This window comes from Musa acuminata, chromosome BXJ1-9, assembly GCF_036884655.1.
Source record: "Musa acuminata AAA Group cultivar baxijiao chromosome BXJ1-9, Cavendish_Baxijiao_AAA, whole genome shotgun sequence".
NCBI classification, from domain to species: Eukaryota; Viridiplantae; Streptophyta; class Magnoliopsida; order Zingiberales; family Musaceae; genus Musa; species Musa acuminata.
In genome coordinates, this window is record NC_088335.1 from 41,990,046 (window position 1) to 42,008,122 (window position 18,077).

At 36.5% G+C, this 18,077-nt stretch overlaps 2 protein-coding genes and 1 long non-coding RNA gene across 4 annotated transcripts; 2 read left to right on the forward strand and 1 right to left on the reverse strand.

Moving 5' to 3' along the window:
* Nucleotides 1-1,907: 1,907 nt before the first annotated feature.
* Nucleotides 1,908-6,913, forward strand: LOC103998605 (uncharacterized). 2 transcript variants are annotated; one of them, XR_010479695.1, is made up of 3 exons: nt 1,908-2,172; nt 2,404-2,466; nt 6,562-6,913. It is a non-coding gene; the product is annotated as an uncharacterized LOC103998605 (long non-coding RNA). The 2 variants fall into 2 exon arrangements; XR_010479694.1 differs by having other exon boundaries at nt 1,908-2,094.
* On the reverse strand, nt 6,444-8,788 carry LOC135593562 (probable NAD(P)H dehydrogenase subunit CRR3, chloroplastic). The gene is made up of 2 exons (XM_065083698.1): nt 8,378-8,788; nt 6,444-6,817 (listed from the first exon to the last, which is right to left on the reverse strand). The coding sequence occupies exons 1-2, from the start codon at nt 8,730-8,732 to the stop codon at nt 6,693-6,695; spliced, it is 480 nt and encodes a 159-aa protein (XP_064939770.1). The 5' UTR covers nt 8,733-8,788; the 3' UTR covers nt 6,444-6,692.
* A 2,854-nt stretch (nt 8,789-11,642) lies between these two features.
* LOC135594347 (AP2/ERF and B3 domain-containing protein Os01g0693400-like) lies at nt 11,643-13,040 on the forward strand. Its single transcript, XM_065084738.1, has one exon. It carries the CDS (start codon nt 11,815-11,817, stop codon nt 12,886-12,888), a length of 1,074 nt encoding a protein of 357 aa, XP_064940810.1. The 5' UTR covers nt 11,643-11,814; the 3' UTR covers nt 12,889-13,040.
* The last annotated feature ends 5,037 nt before the right edge of the window (nt 13,041-18,077 follow it).

The following is an 18,077-nucleotide window of genomic DNA, read 5'->3' on the forward strand; positions in this document are numbered from 1 at the left end:
CACAAGAAAAACTAGCACCAAATAACCTGTTGCTCTAATACCACTTGTTGGGAAAAACCTGTTAAAGCGGAATATTTTTTTCCCTCTTTGTGTATCAAAATAGGTTCCTCATCAAAATACCAACTCAGATAAAGTAAACTATATATCAACATTGTTAGGATTGTAGAGTTTGCTGCAAGAATTCTCCACATAAAATTTGGGCCAAAACTAATAATGTTTGGCCACCGATCGTCAAGCAGAAAACTCAGAAATCTAATCTTTCTACTTTCCTCTCTCATGTGTTTTGCCCTATGTCATATCTTTCTATTTTAATTACTGATTTAGGCTCAATAGACCTAACATGATGTTTCCATCAACATTATCACCCGTTAGTCAAAAATATCTTATATTGGAAGTGTTAATTTGATAAAATAAGCTAAAAACATAAAAAACAAAACTCCTTGAAAATAAAATATATGATATGGGAAGAAAAGTTTCCATTCAATTAAAATTTAATCAACATGAAAAAAAATTCAACGGGCTAAGTTTTCTATTTATGAATTCAGGTTTTTCTCTTTTGCATAAAAGGTTATTTTGAATAGGAACAACTATTGGGAATCACATACTTATTTTTCAAACAACAAATAAAGTGTTTTTTTTATAAATATATTTTTAATATAATTATAAAATTATATATTTTGTATGGACAGAAATGACATTTAATTGAAACTCATCATATGATATTCGATTAAATCGTAGACCGAATTAATTGTGACGATCTAAGTAGCATGACGATGATGTGACGCCCACCATTGGGAACAATCAACCGAAAAAAAGAAGAATCGACTTCACATACAAGAAACATAGCTTGATGGCCAACACAAACCTAAAGTATATCAAAGTAGGTCTCTTGTCAAAAAGAATCAAGATGATCATTGTTTACAAACTGGTTTAGAATCAATGGCAATTCTATTATCACCGTTAGGCCTCAAGAAGTTATCCTTAATCGATCAAAGTATCACATCATGTTATATAGCTTCCTTCATTCATCATCTATCATCAACTTCGTTTGTTGTCCATAATATTGATCCTGTCGATATAGAAAATATGCAAATGGAAGACATCTCTAAGAAAAAAATTTCTTCCTGAGAATACTTGAAATCTAATTATTGGAGCTCCTACGATCTGATGATGTTGATGCACACATCAAAGCCGTACAATTCTTAAAAATTTTAAAGGGTACAAAAATAAAGATGACTAGTGTGAGAAATAGAATATGATATTAAAAAATATAAATACAAGATAATTTTTATTTAATTAAAAAAATTATTTTATACATAACTCGTTGATTAAAAGAAATAATTTGTAGTCAATCTTAAATGATTGGGATCTTTACGACCAATCATAGTTAATCTAAAGTTTCCACTTTCCACTTGAATATATAACACCACACCAAACAGAGATCTAGGAAACAAAATAGAGAAAAAGAAGCAAGAAAATGCTTAGGCAAGAGAAGAACGGTTGCCTAGTGTAGGTATCCATTGTAGCTCATGTTCCTCCGGATGCTGTTCTTTCTTCACCTTCACCATCCACTGATCCAATTCCATTATCTATTCACAGAGGAGCTGTAGCTTGTGTTTCTACGGATACAGTCATTTCTTCATCATAGCTCGTGTTCCTCTATATGCTGCTTCTTCTTCGCTTTCGCAATCCACGGATCCGATTCCATCGCATGTTAGGAAAATCACTTTTACAATTAAATAAACAATAATATTTTTGTTGTGGAAAAAGAGATGTTTCATGTCGTTCGCGACCGTTACGAGAAAAAAAAACCCGTTACAATAATGAGTACGTTTATATCGGCCGCTACAAGAAAACACGACTTCTGTTTTCTGGGCTTTTTGCGAGACAAAAAAATAGTACGTTTATATCGGCCCCTTCGTGCAACCTCTTCGACTTGGGCTCCCCCTCTTTAACTTAATCGACCAAGGACGATCCTCGGCGAACCCGCCGGTTTCCTGGTGATGGAATTGGATCAGTGGATCGCGAAGGTGAAGAAAGGGCAGCATCTGGAGGAACACGAGCTACAACTCCTCTGCTAATACGCACGCTAGGGCACCGTCCTTTTCTTGCCTAAGCATTTTCTTGCTTCTTTTTCTCTGTTTTGTTTCCTAGATCTTGGTTTGATGCGAGGTTAGGGTTTCATGATATGCCCTCAGATCTTCTCTTTACCTCTTTCGTCATCAATTATTCGGTTGTCTGATTTGGGTTCTTCTTGTCTGATATCTCTTTGAGTTCCCAATATATCGATTTCTTTTGCAAGAAAATGTTCTTTTTAGAATTGAGCGTTGGGAAAATAAAATTATCATTAATTATAGATTATCATTAATTATAATTTAAATGTGGTTAGTGTATATGATGCAGGCTACGAGGAGGAAGAAATGATGCAGGTTCTCGTGCCGAAGAAAGCAGAGCGTTTTGCTTGAGGTCAGTATGTGAACTTTTCTTGTCATTTAGGTTCTGTTTATTAATCGGAATCTGGCTAGAAAAATATTTACCTTATATTAAACTGAGATGAAGGAATATAGCCTTAGCCTCCTTGAACCATCTTATGCAATGTCCTCATCCAGCCAGTCTATTTAAATAGTAGACACAGTATCCCGACCACAAGGGGGTCAGATGCATGCATTTGATGCTCCCCATAGGCAAAGACAAGGACAAGATAAGTCGTGACACCTTTCTCTATTTCCCATCCATTGTTTTGACACCAGGGCCAGAGCCAGGAAATGACCCAAAGGGTCAATGCATGTACATCTGATAAACAATGCAAGTATCTATTCTTTGAAAAATTTAGGTTTCCAACAATGGCCAATAATTTTGGATTTATTTTGACCCTAATTTCTATCCTGTTGACACACATCAGCATAAGTGAGCCAAAATTAGAATCACTTTCATTCAAAATTTTGCTAAAATCTGTATGTACTAGGAATACTTCTGTCGAAAAATACCCCCATTGCATTGTTACATGCTATTCATATACTACTGTATTCTACACCCCTTCAAGGCAAAAGGTTCTTGCAGAGATGAGTCTAGGGTGGCATGTCCTGTATTCTACGCTCCTTTCTATTTTTTTCTAATTTTTGGTCATTAATTGTCAAAATAAGAGATTTCTATATTGAATATGTGATTGAATGTAACTCGAGTATATTTTGAGTGTAAGTCATTAAAGTGTTCTGAAACCTATCCAATCTTTTTCGAAACTATCATAACATTGTTATTTAGTATCATTTTTATTATTTTTCTTAAATTTTTTGGATCATTAATTATCGAAAGAGGGGATGTGTAAGATTAAATTTGTGATTGAGTGTAAAGTATGTGTAACTCGGGTGTAACACGAGTATAATTCTAGTAATTATACTCTAAACATATCCAAACTTCTCTATAACAATCATAACATAATTCTAATATGTTTAGTATCATTTATCCTATTTTTAAAATTTTAGATTATTTTAGAATTTATTTTTTAAAATATATACTGTAGTTTTGGGTGGTATTGTCTCCTAACCTAGGGTAGTACCATCACCCCAGGTTAGTAGAGCACTGGGTATAGGTGGTACCATCGCTTGTCTAGTGGCACCATTGTCACCCCTAGTGATGTTACACTAGGGCCCTGGAGTGAAACTATGATCGAGTATAACTCGAGTTACAATGAACGTAATTGATCAGAACTTATTCAAATCTAGTATGACATGATTCTAAGTTGATTAGTAGTATTTTTTTTTAATTTTGGATGATTTTAATGTAATTAATGTAATTTGTCACACAGTGATCAGAATGCTAGATTGTAATCCTATTTTATAAGTAAAGACTTTATTTTTCTATATAAGTTCTTCAAAATTAATGTTGTCGATGTGATCTTAATTTTTCTATTTAATCTGTAATCATGTGGGCATTAAAACTTTTCCTTGGCCAGATCAACTAAATGACCAGCCCTCTAAACTCAAGTTCCAAGCATGTTAAATAAATTAATCTTTCGCAAGAGGGAAGACTACCATAAAAGGAATCCTAAATCCACTCAGCAGAAAGTCTAGCTTAGTAGTGAAGGACTTAAACCATAGTACATCCCTTTTTGAAGAAGAGTGATTTACCCTAGTTGATGTCAACAAGTCATAAGGTCCTCCTAACTCATGAAGCACAGACACTACCAAATGCTCACCATGTACACGATGGACACTGCACTTGTAGGACTTTAGCCATGTGGTCATATGATAACACCATTCCAACACATCACTCCTTTTATTTTCAACATATATCTCAGGTTTCGAAGGATTGCTATGTCCATGACCGGCACACAATTTAACTAAGGTCATTGTATCAACTTTCTGGAGGCATAATCTGCCACCAAAAATCTTCCCAAATCACCATGGCTGACTAACAAATTCATACACAAATTCAAAAGCAAAAACAACAAGAACAACTAGCCAAGATATAGGCATTTGTGCTTCTTTCATTCTTAAGCGAAAAATCAACTAATCTAAATAGAAATAATCCACAAGCTATAATAAATCTAATAACACCAAGAAATCACTTTCGAAATGATCAAACAATTAGAGGAAAAAATATACCATAGTTCTGCTAGTAATAAAAAGTCAACTATGCATAAATTGAATCCAACAAATTCTACTATACCATAAACCGGATGTATAGTCATCGTTCACTGATGGTAAGACTCAGTACATGGACAATTATTGGAGCTAGAGATTTTGACTTCCTTGATCGATTTGAAGCACAAGACAAACCACAAAGACTTCAAAATTGATCGACAAATAATATGTTACAAGGATACTATGGATGAATTAGATAAAAAAGCAACGATCTGAATGAAAAGAAAAATGGTGCTCAAGCATGAAGTAGACTAACAGAAGAACACGGGGTAGGAAGCTAACAACGATGGTGCCACCACCAAGTCTTAGCAAAATCTCTTTCTCTCCTCTCCGACAATGGTGACCGGGCAGGAAAGAAGCTGATGACGACGACAATGCCAACATCGAGGCTCAACGGGACCCCTTCCTCTCCTCTTTAGCGATGGCGACGGGGCAGGAAGCCAACAGAGATGTGGTGAGAAGTAAGCTGACGATGACAGTGCCACCATCGAGGCTTAGTGGGACCCCTTCCTCTCCTCTCCAAAAATGGTGACTTGCTACTGCTTTCACGAGGGCTAGGGCTTACGCTAGGTTAGGCTACGACGGAGATTAGGTGATAGCAACAGAGATTGCGACAATGGTGACCACCACGGGCAAGAAGGTTGACAAATGTTGTTGCCCCATTGGTTGAATGGGGGTAGTGTGGGGTAATTTGGGAGAAAAAGGATAATCAAATACTTAGGTTTTTATTGAACTAATTTGGTTCGGTTCAAATTAAACAAATCGGTTCAACCCAAAAAACCAGAGTCAAATAGGGTCAACGGATAGTGACTATTTCTTTTTATTTTATAAAGGTCATTTTTATCATAGTATGAAAAGGGTGCTCTTGGATAAAAATAAAATATAAGGCACCATATGATAAAACCCTATTATTGATGATTTTTTTTGGGTAAGTTAACATATATATATATATATATATATATATATATATATATATATACATACATACATATATATATACATACATACATATATATATACATACATACATATATATATACATACATACATATATATATACATACATACATATATATATACATACATACATATATATATATATCACTTTATATACAAAATTCGTTTTATCCCAAAATTTTGATGATATCAACAATATTAATATATATACATACATATATATTAATGAAAAGGGTGCTCTTGGATAAAAATAAAATATAAGGCACCATATGATAAAACCCTATTATTGATGATTTTTTTTGGGTAAGTTAACATACATACATACATACATATATATCACTTTATATACAAAATTCGTTTTATCCCAAAATTTTGATGATATCAACAATATTAATGGATCCTTGAAGAGTTGATTTGGAAATAAATAATTGATTGTAGTGAAATACAAAATTCTTCTATGTTAGTGAGCTATATATATGCATATTATATAGTAATTAAATCGTACTATATTGGTTTTGGATTAAACATTGAGCATTTGGGAGTAAGACATGACCAATCAATTCAACAAGTAGTTCAATGAATCTTGATGTGGACTTCACCAAAAAGGTGAGTTCTCCATCAAGTAGTATTTATGCTGGCTACAAAAGTCATGCTATTTCCATCTCATGTTTAGTCCTCTAATACAATTAATCAACAGGATGCTTTTTTTGGGTGAATGCATTAAGATAACCTCAAAGGCTTAATTACAATGTCAACTTCTCACATGTGATGCCTATACAAGTTGATTCTAGAGGTAGCACCACTCAACACAGCCAAAACCATGCTTCATTTGATACACAATGATGATCATAAACCTTGTTTACTTGGTGTATATAATGTAGATATAAGTAGATAACTGCTCCACATTTCTTACATGTAATGTCATGAAACCTTCTTTATAGCAACTAATTCTCTTTTCCAGCTGAAGGAAAAGGAAGGGGATTTTGACTTCATGACAGATTGGGTATACAGATTGAACAGGAATAAAAGCTTAAAATTAAGTTGCTATGTACATGTAGCTGGAAACCTGAGTATCAACTATTTTTCTGACACTTATGAGATAAGATCATTCCAGAATGGGAGATCAAATGGCAACTTTACAACTCCAGATGCAACCAAGAGGAGCAAAAGCCACACTGGTAAGATGTTTAGACATACTAGCAACAGGATTCTTTGCCCTGCAAAAGTTTCATGACATAGTTGAGAATTCAGTTGTATGGATGAAATTGTAACATATATAAACATAATGAAGATTGGCAGAGAATTAAATTCAACAGCTATCAGAAGTCAGAAAATATGACATAGAAACTCAATGGAGAGAGAGATATATATATATAATCTCTGCATATTATCCCTCTTAGAAGTTTCATCTACAATAAATTGGCATATGAAACAGCTTAGAAAGGTGAAAAGGAGGCATTGCAACTCTAGAATAATCATTCTTTGTCAGATATCTACAAGCAGACATTTCTAGACTCCTAATTGCTTAATAGACTTGAGGAATTAGTTATACAAAAGAATCCTTTACTGAATGCTAGTGATGCAGAAGAGCTACATAATGAATCAGTAAAGTGGATAAGTTGCAGATAACCAATTTTACACTTGCGGAAATAGCTTCATACCTTTACCAGAAATAAAACCAAGAGATTGAGGAACCTCCTGATGTTTGTGGAAATTTTGGATCACAAGATGGAAATAAAATTGAATGGAACACACAAAGTGTTTGCACTCAAATAAAAACTTGGATCTATTCAGAACTGCCAAACATAAGCAGATTTTGTTTGATACATAAGCACATATGAAGACATATATTATTGTTTGTAACCATTTATAAGAGCAACCAAACTATAGAATCCACATTGAGAAAGGTTAAAACAATTAGTCTTTGATGTGGCCTGACCCCCATTGATCAACTAGATGGCACGGTTCATTCTTACGGGCCTCCCTTGTGATAGACTGTGCAGGAAGGAAACATGGTGACTCTCTCACTCATGTCATCGGTTGGCAATTTGAACTTCAAGCTTGATTCATAAGTTAGCTAAGTGAAATCAGTGAACTCCTTTTAAACTAGAAAATAAGAATCAATCAATGATACACATAATTTGATATTTTTGTTTTATAGGTTCAACCACAGTGACCTATGATTCAAGAAACACCAGTTGACTTCATGATCAATCCACCATGCTGGCATGATCATCCTCCAAAACATTAAGGAAATCACCCAAACAAGGATATGGTCCAGCTGTTAGGATTTTTTTTCTGAGCTTTTGAATAATGTTTATTGAGTTTATTCAATCCAGTTATTTATTAAGTCAGTTTAGTTCAGTTAAAATCAAGTAAATATTTATTTAATATTTATTTATTATTAGAGTTTAAGTGCTGATGGATTCTGGGTGGAACTCTATTCTTTTCAGTTATATATGAAAAATACTATTCTGTCTTTTGACAAATCCTAGGAGGTCGATCCTCTCGAAACGATCAAGGAGGGTCGATTCTCGATCCCCTCGAAGCGATCAAGAAGGTCGATCCCCTCGAAATGATCATCCATAACGACGATAAGATCATTAATTGCTAAGACAGCAACCCCAATTCCAAAGAAGAAAGCCCTTCCATACTGAATCAAGCTTGGCAATCAACTTAAAAAGCAAGAAGAGCTACAAACCTTTTTCTTCGACGGCAATACTTAGCAAACTGGAAACTAGCAAGAGAAGGAACGAGAGGGAGAGTGACGGGGGTACCGGACTGCGCCTGGGCCTCGGTGCTGTCGACCACCCACTCGGCGGCCTTGCGAAGCTTCCTCTCCGCGGGGCTCTCGTCCTGCAGGAATCCAAGAAACGGCGAAGAAGAGGACGAGGAGGAAGAGGCACCGTCAGGTGAGCGGAAGGGGTCATCGACGACGCCAATTGCTTTCTGGACCTCCGCTATGGAAGGCTGCTGCTTGCGGGGCGGCGAGCCATTCACTCTGCGGCGCGGCCTCGTGGTCTTAGAGGCGACGATGGTTAGCCTGCCGAGGCTCGACTTGGCGCTGGCGACCGGAAGAGAACAGCACCCTCGTACTCCTAATCCTTCTGCTGCCACCGCCGCCCAACCCATCCGCCTCTCTCACGCGCACCTCTCGAACACAACCTGCAACTCCGCCTTTGGATATGTCGTGCAGATTAGAGATATTTTCACATTCCCACGTATATACATATATAATCATTAATCTAAAATTCATAAATAATTGAAGAATTATCCGAAAAATATTTAAATAATAAAATATGCTAAAAATAATATTCATGAAAAAATAATAATACTTAAATGCTCGGGTATCTACTATACATATTATTTTATATAGGACTCAATAATAAGATATACGAATTTTTCCCCTCTCCCCCAAATATTCACGTTTGTATGAACTTATCTTAAAATAAATAATATTATAATTTAATAATAATCTAGGATTTAAACACACACTGAGAAAATATTCAATTCATTCATATTTATAATTTTATATATAATTTCATAAATCATAAAACATGTATAGTTTAAAATTAAATATCACACGATGAATCATAAAATAGGAAGCCAACTCATCAAGACAATAACCACCTCATAAATACATAAGTATGGTATTCTATATAATCATAAAAATTAATATTTATCACATATTCATATCATTATATAAATTAAACTTAATACTCTAAAATCTTAAACATGAGAGGTCTTTTAAACTTTTACAAAATTTAAAAGTTTAGATTTACCACCAATATTTTATTAGACACCAAGTCTACTTATACAATAAAAACATATCACCCACTAAATTTTTACTATTTTATATAAAAATTAATGATAAATTTTGATATTTTTACTATTATTTTATTTAGTGGTAGTGGAAGAGAATCTCTTATTGAAGATTGAGGATTCAAAATTTGAACTTATATATTTTTTAAATATGTTATATAATTTAGTTAGAATGTTAATAGTTTATCATAAGATTCTAGAATCGAATCTTGAATTGATATATTTTTTAATATATATAATTAGTAAAGACATCGATAATTTATCACAAGATTCTAGAATCAAATCTCGTAATCATCATTCAAAAAGAAAAATCATAAATTATAAAGTAATAAAATTCTTATATAGTATTCAAAATATATGGAATCAAAAAGAAGATTCAAAGCAAGTATTACTGTGTCATTTATAGTCAAAAAATGTTCAACGATCCATAAAATATCATGAATTATAGTTGAAAAGAGCGAAGGTGAGTCATTCTTATATAATATTCAAAATATGTACTAATATTTCATCGTCAACTTTCACATGCGCACATTGCGTCTATCAACCGTACACTTGCCGTCTGCACAAATAATAAAACAATCGCTGTCTATATTATTATTAAAACAAAGTCCTCCTAACTATATTTGATTAGGTCAATTCGATCCAACCCCAAAACCTAACTTGTGTTAGTAGATTTTGGACTAATCCGAATCTGTACTAAGATCGATACAAGGTCTTGATTTATCCTTTATGATCGATCTCCTTAGTTGCTTGCAGTTATTATTATTATTATTATTTTTGATGCTTGGAGACAAATATTTTTGGCGTCACGTATCAATGTTTAGTTTATACCAATTAACCTCTAACTAAATGCATCATATCATGTTCCCCTTTTTGCATTTAAAATAGGATTCCCCTGTCGATTCACTAGTAGAACAGCAACTTCAGAAAAATTCTCTCTATCACCGTTATAAGGTCTCTCGTGATCCTATCATTACATTCGATGCTGTCATATTCTTTTACTCATTTTCAGAACAATCTGACAGTACGACTTCACTCATAAATCCTTTCTCTCTCTCTCGTCATGTTATAGTCGCCAAATTTGAACCAGCAGATGTGTGAGATGAGCCAATCCACTCATTTAACATGTTGGCGTTAACATATACGTATATGTAGCAGTAGTAGTAGTAGTACAAGGAAGCTTCAGAAGCGTTCAAAGAGCAAGTTAATGGATTTGATTAAGTACTTTGGCTGCGAAGTAGAAGAGCCACCCATGTGCTCACCTAATCTCAACAAAACAAATCAATCAAACAACACCATGACCACATTATTTCCATGCATGCATGCATGCAAGAGGAGTATGGAAACAAGATGTGAAGGTTATCCAAACAAGTAGTTCAGAAGATTCCAAAACATACCTGATGTTGCAAAGAAGAGAAGTTTTTTTGAGAATCCGTCGGACGAGTGTGGTACGACAATGTCATGACAACCAAAGGATGATTGCTTTGCAATAGGGGTTCTCAGTAGAATCCCAGGAACGAGACACAAAAGAGACCTAATTGGGGGGAGAACATTGATGTCAAGTTCATTGCAGAAAGAAGGTCTTCTTCCTCTCTTGTTTCTTGAGGTTATCCTCTTGATATCTTTAAAGATTCCTCTCTCTCAGTATTCCATTGTCTCTTTCTTCGAGAATCACATCATCCATAGTCCAAGCAGTTGGCATGGCGGTCCTCCTGGCTCCTGCTTTTTAAAGTAGGATAGCACTCACAGAGAGACCTAAAAAGATTCATGAAGACGTGTATGCCAATTGAAGTTAGACAATAGGAATAAACTTATGCAACTTGGTGTTGGATTAGGATGTCTGAGTCTATCCTCTCCCACGACGACCAATGGGATGTATAAGACGATGGGCTCATTCCCTTTCCCCATTAAGGAGTGTTGTGGAGATTTTTTACTCTTAGTTTATTTGAGATATTGTTGCCTGAATCATAAGAAACTCAATCCCTCACGATGATACAGTGATGAGAGCAAGATTTAAAGGGTAATAATGTCTACTGAGATATGTTCTAGTTTGGTACATGTCAAAATCTGTGATTACATGGCTGCAGTGACATGTGAGAGAGGAATAGCAGAGAAGACAATGCCAAGGTCAGCGCCATCAGACACAGCAGCAGCAAAAACCAGGGGGGATGCACTTACCGAGCATCGCCACATCTATCTGAATCATATGCTCACCAACTTGCCTCTTCTTTGGTTCCCACACTCATGCCCGTGCCACACCATCCTCTACCCTCAACCACAGTATGAAGAGAGCGCATCTCGGCCAACTCACCTACCCTGTAATGAACCTTCTTCTTCTTCTTCTTCTTCCTCAGCGTCACTTGAGTTGACCCTCACCAGTACCACTTGTGTCATGAGATCTCCCATATCCTATATAACGCCACCATTCGAACTAGTCATCGAACCCCTTCCGAATCTCTTCTTCAGAACCTTCGTCCACATTTTTGCTACCTCAGTCCAAACAGATCTCTTTACTCGTCGTGACATGGAGACGAGCTCCATAGGAGATGCCTGGGGCGAATCCGGGAAGCGGGATGAGTCACGCAAGTTGCCGTCTTCCCGTTACAAAGGCGTCGTCCCGCAGCCCAACGGAAGGTGGGGCGCGCAGATCTACGAGAAGCACCAGCGCGTCTGGCTCGGCACCTTCAACACGGAAGCCGAGGCCGCGCGCGCCTACGACGTCGCCGTGCGGCGGTTCCGAGGCCGCGACGGCGTTACCAACTTCAAGCCGCTAAACGAGTCCGACGACGATGACGCGGCAGAGCTCTCCTTTATCGGTTCTCGTTCCAAGGTGGAGATCGTGGACATGCTCAGAAGGCACAGCTACCACCACGAGCTACAGCAAAGCAGACGATCCTTCGGTGCCGACAAGATGAAGACCGCTCCCTCTCGCGGTGCGGCCGTGGCCGGCGCTACGGAGTCACCTGTTGGAGCAAAGAGGCAGCACCTCTTCGATAAGGCGGTGACGCTGAGCGACGTCGGGAAGCTCAACCGGTTAGTAATACCGAAACAACACGCCGAAAAGCACTTGCCGCTGCAGGAGTCCGGCGGCGGACCCAGCAATGGCATGCTGCTAAACTTCGAGGACGCTTGCGGGAGGGTTTGGCGCTTCCGGTATTCGTACTGGAACAGTAGCCAGAGCTACGTGCTGACCAAAGGCTGGAGCCGTTTTGTGAAGGAGAAGGGCCTCGAGGCCGGCGACGTGGTCTCCTTCCAGAGATCGACCGGGCCCGAGAAGCAGCTCTTCATCGACTCCAAAGCACGAGCTGGTCGCGGGCATACCGCGGTTCCCATGCCACGACCACCAGTCCAGCATTTTAGGCTCTTCGGCGTCAACATTGCTAGAAATCCGGCAACGCACAGAGATGATATGGAGTTCATATCATCACAAGACATGTTCAAGAGGCAACGCACAGAAGCTTTGTAGTGTTGCCGGAATGTATCAGTTGAAGTGTTTGTGTACATTGAGAGAGAGATGGAGAAGCTGCAGCCCGATCAACATACTGAGAGCATAAAAAGAGTCTTTTTCCCTTATATTGTCATGTTTCCTTCATTCAATCAGTTCAAATGGGTTGTACATGTAGCTTCCTTCACTCCAACAGGAATAAGTACATCTATCTGACATTGATGATAATACTAGACTACCATCATGGTTATTCTATTCAACGGTGAGGGAGAGGGCATCTGCTTGCACAAGCTGACAAATGAAACAAGAACGGGAAACTCTCTGCACAGATGGGCAAGCTCAGGGATCACTATAAAATCAAATCTAAGTTAGGTTTGAGTGTTTGGCTTGGCTGGTCTCACGTTTCTTTTCTTTGCTACCATCATTTGGGATATAAAGAAAAATAATTTTTATATATAAACAAATACTAGCAGGTTATAACATATAACGAAATTAAATGAAATCACAAATCAAATAGAATATCAAAATATATATGAAAAATTCCTTCAATGTAAAGGGTAAAAATCATAGGATAAACTAAAAATAATTCACTATAAGAATAATAAATATACAAATCTCAATCTCTTGCTCAAAATCCTAACAACAATCACAAGAAAATAACTGGAATACAAGGATCATATTACTGTGCACAATATCTAAATCCTCCCTAAGTAATCACAATAAGAATCTACTGTATATCTGATCTAACCTGAGATAAAAGCACTGCTAGATGATTGAGAACAGTCTATTTGTGTTGTTCTTGTCTTCTTCCCTTTATTTCTCTTTCTTTTCTGTCTTGTTCTCCTCTTTTTTTTTGGAATATTGTGACTGCCAAAAACTACCTCGTTGCTATCTTTTTTTACTTTTTTTTATAACCATTATACCCCCACACTTCTGTAATATAAATTAAAATTAAATTAAGTGAGGGATGAATTGTGGACTGATAAAATCTACTTTGAACTGAATATGAATTGTGAGCACAACACCTATAGCGTGGAATACTACAGCCTAAGACTAGCAAGAGTAGCTTCCATCTTTACAAACGGATGGAACTACTAGGATTGTATTTCATCTGACATATGAGACTGTGTGTGCATTGCTTAAAGCTGGGTGAGAGACGGACGAGCTTGTCCAAGTCTCATTCTACGGATGTACGGATGATGATGATGATGATGATGCATGGTTGACCCAAGCCCTGGTTTTGCCATGCGATAAGGCCTCTTGACTGAAACTCTCTGACTGTTTCTTGCTAATTATCTTCTCTGTTCTTGTATGGTAATTTCTCTTCTTCCTGTTGTGCTACTGTCATCCTCTCTGGCTGCCTGATAGCTTAGACTACATGACTAATAGTCCAACTTAGACCAAATGATGGCTTTCTGAATTCTTCTTACAGAACTAGACTGCTTGAGGACTGAAGAGTTATCCTCTTCTCATGAGATCGTCCTCTATCAAGAGCTATTCCTGCAACCCTCACTGTTCTATCAGAGCGTGTTTAGGAGCCCCATGAAGAAACCAAATACTTCATGATGCTATTGTATTGTTTCTATGCAGATTTAATCTCCTAATATCTTTGTGATAAGGTGAAAAATGACATTATAGATACTATGCCACCATTTGAAGACAAATGATCGATAGACAAATCGTTCAAGACTACATGTGACAATACATATGTGAGGCCCAGGGAATGTGTCTACAATCTAGACTGAGTTAGCTAATATGAGTATCAAACATATCGGACACAACGTTATCATTTAGTCTGAGAAAATCGCACATGCCCCTCCGACCGTCGATAATCCCAAACATAATGGTCTCGAGTCACTTAAAAAAAAAAAAAAAAAGACTCCCAAGTACATTCTAAAAACTTAAACAATTCTTATTAGTATTACTCAGACTAGTCCAACCAGTAGGAACCTCAAACTAACTTTGCCATGGAGGGACATTTGTTAAGAGCAGCTCCTACTTAGTTCTTGTAGATTTGGTACTCTGCGAACTGTAACATGAAGTGAGATTGATTTGGAATGGATCATGATTGATCTCAATTGGATCCAAATCCTCGGACAACCAAATCTATACTAATGCCTTATGTTTCACGCTCCGTCAATTCTCAGATTTTTAGTATTCAAAAGATCTCAACTTTCACTGAGAATGAGTACAGCAATTCTGCATCTTCTGCAATATCAGGTTTTGCACTATCTTCTCTCGGTTTTCTGCAATGATATGCTTGAGTTGGATCAAAACTATTACTAGCTAAAGAATTAAATCTCGTGGTCTCTTTATCACTATTTGTCCATATTACGTGGGATGAGCTGCGATATAAAGAGAGAGACTTTTGTATATGAATAAATATAAGTAGACAGTAATACGGAGCAGAATTAAATAAAATTATAATAAAATATGACACCAAGATCTATATGGAAAATCTCTCCAACGTGAATGACAAAAATTATGGTTATAAGAATAATGAATATACAAATCTCAGAGTTTCTTGTCTAAAATCCAAGCAAAATCACAAGAGAATAGCTGAGATACAAGGATTACGTTACTATATGCAATATTCAAAATCTTTCCAAGTAATCACAGTGAGAATCTACTGTAGATTTGATCTAATCTAAGATGAGAATACAGTCTAGATGACTGAGAATAGTCTCTGTGTGTTGTCCTTATATTTTTTCCTTCTATTATCTTATTTTTGTGTCTTTTTCTCCTCTTTTTGAATCATATTGCTACTGTAGTTTTTCTACCCCTATTAATGTAGTTTTCTCTCTATTCTTCACAGCCACCACACTCCTCTTATTAGATCTAGGTTTATGTTAAAAGAGATATGAGCTATGGGTTGTTAAAGCCCACTATGGGCTATCAGCCTAACAACCACTTCCTTCAGCCCATAAAGAAGGTTGTCTCATAACTCCTCAATGTGAAACCATGCCGATTGACTATCGGCACATCTCCTGCTTTTCTTTTGGTAAGGTCTTTGTCAACATGTCTGCTCCATTATCATCAATATGAATTTTCTGAAGTTGTAACTATTTCTCTTCAAGTACATTTCGAATCTAGTGGTATCTGACATCTATATGTTTTGACTTGAAATGAAATGTTGGGTTCTTACACAAATGGATGGTACTCTAGCTGTCATAATTCATCACATAGTTTTTCTATTTCAGCCTCAATTCTTGTAAGAATTCTTTCATCCATAACATTTCTTTGCAAACCTCTATAACAACAATATATTCTGCCTCTATGGTAGAGAGAGCAATACACCTTTATAATCTGGATTGCCATGACACAGCTCCCCTGCAAAAAAAGTAAGTACAAAACTTGATATAGATTTTATTGTATCTATATCTCTTGCCATATCTATATCTGTATAACTTGTCAGCACAGGTGGTTCATCTCCAAAGCTTAAATAAACTTTAGAGCTTCCTCTGAGATATCTAAGGATCCACTTCACTGTTGTCTAGTGCTTTTTATTTGGATTTGCAATAAATCTACTAGTTACACTCACTGCATATGTGATGTCCGACCCCGTATATACCATTACATATATTAAACTTCCAACTGCTGAAGTATAAGGAACCTTTTGCATTTTCTCTTTCTCATCACTTGACGGACTCTGTTTCGAGCACAATTTGAAGTGACCTGTAAGAGGTGAACCAACTAGCTTTGCTCATATTGAATCTTTCTAATATATTCTCGATGTATTTCTCTTATGACAACCAAATCTTCTTATTTTTTCGGTCACGGAAAATCTTCATTCCCAATGTTTGCTTTGTTGGCCCAATGTCCTTCATTATAAAAGACTTTAATCAGTTCCTTCTTCAACTTGTCAATTGTAGACATATCTTTCCCAAGGATAAGCATATCATCAACATAAAGTAAGAAAATAATAAAATCCTCACCAAACCATTTGATGTATACACTATGATCCGAAGCTGTTCTTTTATATCCATTTTCAGTCATAAATGAATCAAACTTTCTGTACCATTGTTTTGTAGCTTGTTTCAACCCATAAAAGCTCTTCTTCAACTTACAAATAAAGTTTTCTTTGCCTTTAACTTTGAAGCCTTCTGGTTGCTCCATATAAATTTTCTTCTCCAAATCACCATGAAGGAAAGCTGTCTTCACACTTAACTACTCAACCTCTAAGTCCAAGCTAGAAGTAATACCAAGAACAACATAACTAGAAGATATTTTAATAACAGAAGAAAAAATCTCTTCAAAGTTAATGCATTTCCTTTGACCAAAGTCTTTCACAACCAATCTAGCTTTGTACTTTAGTTGAGAATAATATTCTTGAGTCTTCAACCTAAAAACCCACTTATTCTTTAAGGCCTTCATTTTCTTTGATAGTTGCACCAAATCATATGTGTGGTTCTTCTGTAGAACATCTATCTCTTCCTACATATCAACTAACAACTTCTTTTTTTGCTCACTTTTAACTGATTCCTAATAACTCTCTAGTTCACTTGCATTAGTTAGGATTATATACTCATATGTGGAGTATCTTCTGGAAGGTTGACGTTGTCTAGAAGATCTTCTCAACTGAGGTTCTGCAGAAAGTTGTTCCCCAACTTCTTCTTGCTGAACATATCCTACAAGTAGATCAACATCGAGCTCTATACTATCTTCCTGCACATCTCCCCCATCACCCTGATATATTGGAGGAGTAATTGGGTCACAATTTACTAATCCTTCTACAGAAGTCTTAGCTGATGCATTCTTCTTCAAATCCTTAAATGTTTGATCCTCAAAGAAGATCGTATCTTTGCTTCTAAACACTTTTTGCTTTTTTAAATCCCAAAGCCTATAACTAAATCGATCATGTGAGTAGCCAAGAAAAATATATTATTTTGTCTTATCATCCAGCTTGGACCTCTCATTGTTTAGAATATATGCAAATATGCGACAACTAAACACTCAAATTCTTGCAGGAAATATCTTTCTCTAACCATACATGCTCTACAATATCACCATCTAGGGTTGTACAAGGTGACAAGTTGATCATATCAACTGTAGTCCTCAAAGCCTCATCCCAAAACTTTTTGGGTAGCTTGGCCTGTGAAAGTATATATCTGATCTTTTCCATACTGGTACGATTCATTCTCTTTGTAATTGCATTATGTTGAGGTGTACCGGGAACTGTTATCTCATGTTGGATGTCATGTGACATGTAA